At 36.4% G+C, this 7,856-nt stretch overlaps 1 protein-coding gene across 1 annotated transcript in view; it reads left to right on the top strand.

Moving 5' to 3' along the window:
- COL24A1 (collagen, type XXIV, alpha 1) overlaps positions 1–7,856 on the top strand; it is a gene marked incomplete at its 3' end in the record, with an annotated part of 142,583 nt that overhangs the window by 65,093 nt on the left and 69,634 nt on the right. Inside the window, exons 16-17 of the mRNA XM_008582339.1 lie at positions 3,111–3,164; positions 4,325–4,432. Of these exons, the coding sequence (XP_008580561.1) occupies positions 3,111–3,164; positions 4,325–4,432 (162 nt within the window). The remainder of the gene's footprint in view (positions 1–3,110; positions 3,165–4,324; positions 4,433–7,856) is intronic.

Below are 7,856 nucleotides of genomic sequence, written 5' to 3'. Positions count from 1 at the left end.
TTTTTCTCCACAACCTCACCAGCATTTGTCATTCACAGTCTTTTGGATTTTAGCCATCCTCATTGGGGTGAGATGGTATCTCAGTGTAGTTTTGATTTGCATTTCCCGGATGCTGAGTGATGTTGAGCATTTTTTCATATGTCTGTTGGCCATTTGTATATCTTCCTTAGAGAATTGCCTGCTTAGCTCTTTTGCCCATTTTTTAATTGGGTTGCTTGTTTTTTTTCTTGTAAAGTTGTTTCAGTTCCTTGTATATTCTGGATGTATATTTTGCAAATATTTTCTCCCACTCTGTTGGTTGTCTTTTAGCTCTGTTAATTGTTTCTTTTGCTGTGCAGAAGCTCTTTAGTTTGATATAATCCCATTTGTTTATTTTTCCTTTGGTTGCCCGTGCTTTTGGGGTCATATTCATGAAGTCTGTGTCCAGCCCTACTTCCTGATGTGTTTCTCCTATGTTTTCTTTAAGAAGTTTTATTGTTTCAGGGTGTATATTTAATTCTTTAATCCATTTTGAGTTGACTTTAGTGTATGGTGAAAGGTATGGGTCTAGTTTCATTCTCCTGCATATGGATATCCAGTTCTCCCAGCTGAAGAGGCAGTCTCTTCCCCAGTGTATAGGCTTGGTGCCTTTGTCAAAGATTCATAATATATGAATCACTTTGTTTTAATTTTGTTATTTAAATATTTGGGATAAGACACTCACATACATGTGTGGTACATTAAAAGTGTAATTTTGTTTATGTTTTCTATGATGGATCTTAACATCTGTCCTGAGTACCCATCCTGCCTGATGGTAGAAACCTAACTGTTGGAAATCTAGTCAATGGACCTTTAACTCCATGCACTCAAATATCCTGCACTTGACTTAGAGTTTTCTCCATTTATTCTCTCCTCAAGTTTGCAGGTACATTCTGGGAGGAAATGGTGGGAAAGGGAAGCAGGAGGTGAGTTTGGTCTTCAGTCATCATCTATTCACACTAGCATCCCTAGAGGCCCCCAGTTGCCATCATCTACCATGTTGGCATCTACCTTGGCTCTCCTGGCAGAAGTTCTTTGCCTCATGCCCGCAGGTACAGTGATTTTCTCATTTCAGGTGTAAGGCCTCCCCAGATAGGGCTCTCAGAGCCATATCCTTCTGTTCTTGGCCACATGGAAATAACATTCTTCTGCTCCCCACACCATGCCGGGTGGTGGAGAACTCAGAGACTTTCTCCAGCTCACTGTCTAGACATCTCTAGGACAGAAATTTCTACTGTGTTGCTGACACTTAGTGCACTTTGTATGGACTTCTCAATGAGGACTTTAGTCTCTGTAGATATCATCTCTGTGCTTAAATCCCCAAACTTATCTGGGAGTATTATTGTTTCTACTCACCCCAGGACTTGAGGGCAGGATGGGGCAAAGGGCACTTCTCAGAGGTCCTTGTCAGTGTTTAACAGTCTTGCTTCTCTTCTGCTTCTCCTGTTCTTTTTTCCAAACTTGAAGATCTTTATATTCCCTTACATAGGAAAAACTCACATTATTGTAATTCTTCTAAATCTGTTCTTTATGGCATGAATTTTATGACTTGAGTCCTTCATAACCTTGGTTTTTGATACTCAAAGGTAGACTTTCAATATTTAAGAATCAGTCTTTTATATTTAAAAAGCATGTTTTTGAAATGGAAAATATGTTTTTCTCAAACTATTACCTCCACAATGAGTTTTATTGGACTATTTTGAAATTCATAAGCCAAGGAAAAGTCTGTTTTGAAAATCACAAGTCTAGAACAGATCTATCTTTTTTCAAAAAAAGAAATACCATGAAGGAAAAAAAACACTGGTTAACATATTTGAATATTATCATGATTAATATGCTATTTAATTAGTACTATTCAAGATGACTGGAATCAGAACTTTTTTCAATTTTATGATAGTCTTTATTTGCTTTTCTTTTAACCTCTTTATTATCTTCTGTAAGACATATTTTACTATAGTATTTTATGTTCCAGAAATTGTATATACTTCAACTGAACCGAGGTCAACACCTATCCCATTTTCTGGTTTCCTCACCCTTAGAAAGACTGCATTAGTGACTTTTAAGGCAAGTAAAATAGTTTTCAAAGTTGGAGGTAGAACCCTTGATCCACATATCTCCTCATTATCAAAGCTGAATTTTTATCTCTTACAGAAAATGTTCTTTATGACAGCCTATACTATTTCTTCTTAAAATATTTAAGCTTGTTTTGAGAAGATGTGATATCTTATGAAATTGTTTCTTTTGTTGTTGTTGTTGTTAAATTGAATCTTTGGCCTAATTTGTCTTCAAATTTGAATAACTTAACATCGCTTTTTGGTGGAATTACCCTGTTTGTGAGAACTTTTGATGACTTCTGAGAATTGTGTCTGGTAATGACAATATAATTCTTTTTCTTATTTGTGAACCAGGTCACTCTTTTCCACAGGTTTTTCCTTAAAATAATTTTAGGATATCATCAGAACAATGGTATGATTTGCAAGGGCAGAGTTCCTAACTATCCTGGCAGACCAGTGACTGCTGAATCAATTATGATTTAAAACATCTCACACATGGAAAAAACAAACAGTTCCATGGGAAATGAATATCTTTTCTTTGATTCACAAGTATGTTCTTCTCTGTGTTTCCAGAGAAGCACATTTTAGGCTATGGGTTCATGTCCCTCATTACGCCAAAGTGCCTTGCAAGCAGGAAGTTTGTTTTTCCATTCCTAGCACATAACAGAATCCCTGATGCATGATACTCAGTCAATATTTACTGAATTAATTATTTAACCTCTTTCAAAAGGGACAAGGGCCCTGCCTTAAAGTGGGGACATTTATTAAATAATCTATTCAGTTCCTTTTTAGAGCTAGAACTTCAATTCTTAAATCATAAAATTTGGAGTGATAAGGAAATTCGTAAATGATCTGGTCAAATTGTCTCATTTTCAGATGAACAAAGTGACTCCCAGGAAAGTTAAATGGCAATCCCAGTGATATACAACTAGTTAACTGGCGGTACTTGCTGCACCATCCAGGTCTCAGTGTACTTTCCTATGACTTCATTTTAATTGTTTATCACAGTTAATTGACAACTTTGCCTCCCGTGTTTAGGGTCCTAAAGGGAAAAAAGGAGCTCCTGGCCCTTCTGGGAAACGTGGAATCCCTGTAAGTAACAAGTTTCTTTCATCTTCCTTGTTTTTCTAAATAGAATTGGCAACTTTAGCAAGTAGAAAAGTTTGGGGCCAATTATGTCATGTTGGATAAATCAGATCATCTTGAAAGAAACATTTAAACCCATACTGGAATACAGAGGTAACAAAATATGACCATTAACTCAAAACCAAACTTGCTGTTTAAATGTAAGTCCCTGCAGTTGAAGGATGCTGTTTTCCTGTGTTATGGAGCTTTCTCTGTGGACTTAATGCTTCTCTCTGATGGTGAACCACTGAAAATCAGGGAACCTAGAATCACGACTAAATGAATATTGACAAAGGTCAGAGATCTTCAAGAATAATTAAGAAGACATCAGCTGTATTTTAATTGAAGGACTCGGCCTCTTACTCTCCTGGCAAATGGAATGGAAACTCTTAGGAAAAATATTTTTTAAATCCTTTCATCAAAGAACAAAGATTTATACTACCTTAGCCATCAATTTCCTTCTCTGGCCAGGCAGATATGTGTTGACTGGTTTATTAGCAAAGACTTCCTGCTAATGTCACCTAGTGAAGGCTTAGATAACTGCTTTGGGTGGCTTGTGTTGGTCCAAAAGAAGCAGAGAAATGAACATAAATTATAGGCACATTCAGATCAGAAAATCCCTGCAGATAAAATCCAGTTGCCCAAGAGTAGAAACAAAATGTTCAGACTTTTCTTCAGTCATGTAAGTATCTGATTCAAAATGGCAGCAAAAAGAGCCATAATTTGTTTCTTGGGAAAACAACACAATCCAAGGTTTTGCAGTTGGTGAATGACAGCCTATATCCTAAGCTGACAGGTGCATATAGCTGATCTTTTCTCTATACAGCTAGATAAAGTATGGGCTGACAGAATGAGAAATACCAGATAATTACACTAAAGCTCAAAAAGCTGTACAATAAATTGCTGATTAGCTTGTCATTTTTGTTAAGGGAACTTTTAAAGACAGCTATCTGTTGAATACAAATAGTAAATCATTAAGGAATCCAGAAAACAGGAAAATTTTCCCTGGAACAGGGTATAAAAATATAAACTTCCTCTCTGCCCGTCCCCCATAAATATAAAAGTATTTGTTATTTAAACATCTATCCAGCATCTCTCAATAATCCAAGTAATTTTTAATTATCAAGGGACTCCCAGGCCTACCTGGGCCAAAAGGAATGCAAGGAAACCATGGAGCAGATGGCATTTCAGGAAACCCTGGAAAAGTTGGGCTACCAGGAAAACAGGGGCTTCCAGTAAGTAGTATGAATATCTCTTTGTTCTTTATTTCTTATGCATAAGTATCTCCTTTTTATACCATAGATATTTTAGTATCTTCCTTAGCTTTGGCATTGGCTTAGATTAAGCCAATCATTTTTAATAGTTATTTTGGAATTGTATTTATGATTTCCAGGGAATGTCAATGGGTATGTTCTCTTGGATATTTTTTATTTAATAACTCATTGTATTACTAATTTATGCTGTTTTTATACATATAAAAGCTTGTAAGGAAGAACTATAAAGAAGCAAAATTTTAGGAGCTACACAACCTGGCTGTGCTTTGAGTTCATCAAATGTCTTAAGCCACCTTAGGAACATTTAGGTCTTGGCAGTAACTCAAGATAGATTCCGCCAAGAGTCATTTTCCCTTTACTTTTATGGCCTCAGTATTTTACAAGAATTGTGTGAATATCTTCTCTGTGTGCATCTGGTGATAATGCAGTGATATAGATTCACTGTTATTTCTATGTAAATTTCTATCTTCATCACAAATTTAAAAATCATATTTTTTTCCTCACTTAGCCATTTCCCTTCGTTCCTTCCCTAATGTCATCCTAATTCAGATATTTTTGTTATACCTGGTTGTATTTTTACTCAAAACATTAGAATTAACCACATACTTTCAAGAACCCAGTAAAATTTACCCTTTTACATTTCCGCTATTTGCATGTAGTTATCTATTGATTCATTTTTTTTCTTAAATAATAAATTAATGCTACATGTTTATTCAAATTAGCATGGTGCTATACCTAAGCTCAAACCCAAATCAATATTTTTCTTTCACTTTGGTGAGTTATCTCATTTATCTAAAAAAAAAATTTTTGAAATTATAACCAAACCAATTTAATCATTTCAGAAATAAATACCTAGTCAGATTCTAGATGAGTATTTTTAAGGAGTCTTAACATGGTTTCTATTTGTTTTAGCAGAACCATGTCAGAACATCAGCGCACCGGGTTAAGGTCTAGGACATTTTGACAGCCAGGCTGATGTTTTTAATGAAAGTGGATATTTTATAGACTTCTGCCAGCAGTATCAGTCTGGTCGGAAGAAGGACTTCCACTTGAGATCCCAGTCTTAAAGGGAGCTCACGCACTAGGCCTTCATCTTCATGCTGCTTGCCAGGCTCACCATATGATAGTCTTAAAATAAGATGGTGGAATTTAAAGAATACAACAGTAAAACCCTTTGAATTGGTCTGAGAGTCTATATTTTTTGTGGATTAAGTCTTACTGGGAAATGCTATAGTGAACCTTTTCCTATTAGTTTGAATAAGATTTTAATAGTTCAAACAAGGAAAACCACACTTGAAAATATGTCATATTTCTTGCTGATACACACAAGTTAATCACTGAGGTGGTGTGTGTGTGGATGTGCCCCACAGCTGATAAGGCTAGAAAGTGAATTGTAAATGCTAATAATAGCAAATAAATTTATTACTTTATTAATTTATTAACAATTAACTTTTTAATTATTTAAGGAATAGGAATTTGTTCTCAGGCTAAAATACTACTAATCCAGTTATTAATTCCAGATACTGGATAATAACAACCAGTATCATATATATATGTGTTTAATAAGAGTTTCAGATATTTATCAGAAAGTTAGTGATACATCAAAGTCTTCAGTATGTCCGGTCAACAACTTGTACATTGTGATAAACAAGTTCTTCCTGGCAATATGGGATACCTGAAGGCCCCCCCTAGGAAGGACTGAAAATTCCACGGAATGAAAACATTGATTTGTATTATAAAATCGTGAACCATTTTCTTTTGCATAAAAACTGCGATATGGCAACTAACTGTTATCTGTTGCTAGTTTCTAGCAAGAAAGTAGACATTTTCTAACAACTCTCCATCCTTTTTCAATAGTGCGGTAATATTTAAAGAGCAGAAATTTAATGGCTGAGAGAACCAACACAGAAAATATTAAGTTAATGCAATTACAGTGCCGATTCCATTTAATCACACTCTAAGCCTTATTCCTGGAATCTGTCACTCTAGTTTTATCGGCTGTGTGGTGAAGTCTCATGCATAAAATCAAAACACTGGCTCTGTCTAGAATAGAGAAGAATGAAGGGGACTTAGGCCAGCTAATGAGGCCATTTGCATTCCAAAACCCAGTTAGGACTCTGGGATATTAGCCAGGGCTGTTTGGTTGCAAACAACAGAATCTAATCTGGCTAATTTAAGCAGAAAACAAATTATATGATGGAAACTGGGTTTCTCACAAATCAACATAAAGACTGGAGATCCAGGGTCAGAAAGTCTGAAATTAAGGAATACTATCAATAAGCCACCCTAGGCACAGAGCAATCTAGTTAGGATGCCACCAATGGCACTGGCACCAGTTGACAATGCCAATTGACCTGTGCATTCCCTGCTGGGCAGGTTCAAATGGTTCAAATGGGCATTGAACTCTCAGTGCCAGTGCTACTGCACTATAAATGATTTCTAAACTGACCTGCATCTTCATGCTTCAAGATTCAGAGATGTGAATGGGAGTTTCCAGTAATTTGACCTAAGTTATCTACTCAGGTCTTCCCTTTATTTTGTTTGTTTTGGGCTACAGTAATGGGTATCTAAACCCATGACCTTGGTGTTATAAGGCTGTGCTCTAACAAACTGAACTAATCGGCCAGCACTCACCTACTCAAGTCTTGAATGACAGAGGAGGAAGTAAAAAAAAGATCTTTCAACTTTGGCTTCTATATTTTTTTAGAGTTCTTGCTCACCCTTTTTCTTTTACCCTAAGTACAGAGTTGTTGGGCTAATCACATTAATGAATTTATGGCATATTATCATCCTTCAGTTTTTGCACAGACCTACACTTTGACTCATTTTATTCCCACTCTCATTCTCCTCTCCCTAAAATAAACAATTATTTTATGTGTTTCAATTTGAATATGTTCTTTACACAATATACTATTGTTTTTTATTCAATTTATCTTTAATTACGTAAATGATATTAGGCCATTCTACTTCTTACTTTTTTTCACTAAGCACTGGGTTTTTAAGATCCATTCATATTGCTATAGGTACATCATCTCTTCCTCTTCTAACTGATGTATAATTCCTCATGCTGTGTATCAACTACATTTCAACTACTGGAAGAACTTTGGGTAGAAACTGCAAATTCCTATGTAGAATATGTGTCTGCATCTGTGAGGACAATCACAGCTAATTCTAACTGATCCCCCAGGGAACATTGCTATGTTGGCCTCTGCTTTTGGCAGGTTGGGCAATCAGCTGGGGTGGTAAGCAAATCAGCCTTGGTAAAGAAAAGTTCAGGGCCGGCCCGGTGGCGCACTGCACTAGTGCGCCGCTTGGGAAGTGCGGCGGCGCTCCCGCCGAGGGTTCGGATCCCACATACAGACCGGTTCCCGCTCACTGGCTGAGC

Source organism: Galeopterus variegatus, unplaced genomic scaffold (genome assembly GCF_000696425.1).
Source record: "Galeopterus variegatus unplaced genomic scaffold, G_variegatus-3.0.2 Scaffold2575, whole genome shotgun sequence".
NCBI lineage: Eukaryota > Metazoa > Chordata > Mammalia > Dermoptera > Cynocephalidae > Galeopterus > Galeopterus variegatus.
Note: the sequence above shows the minus strand (reverse complement) of the source record. Positions and strands in the feature narration are given on the sequence as shown.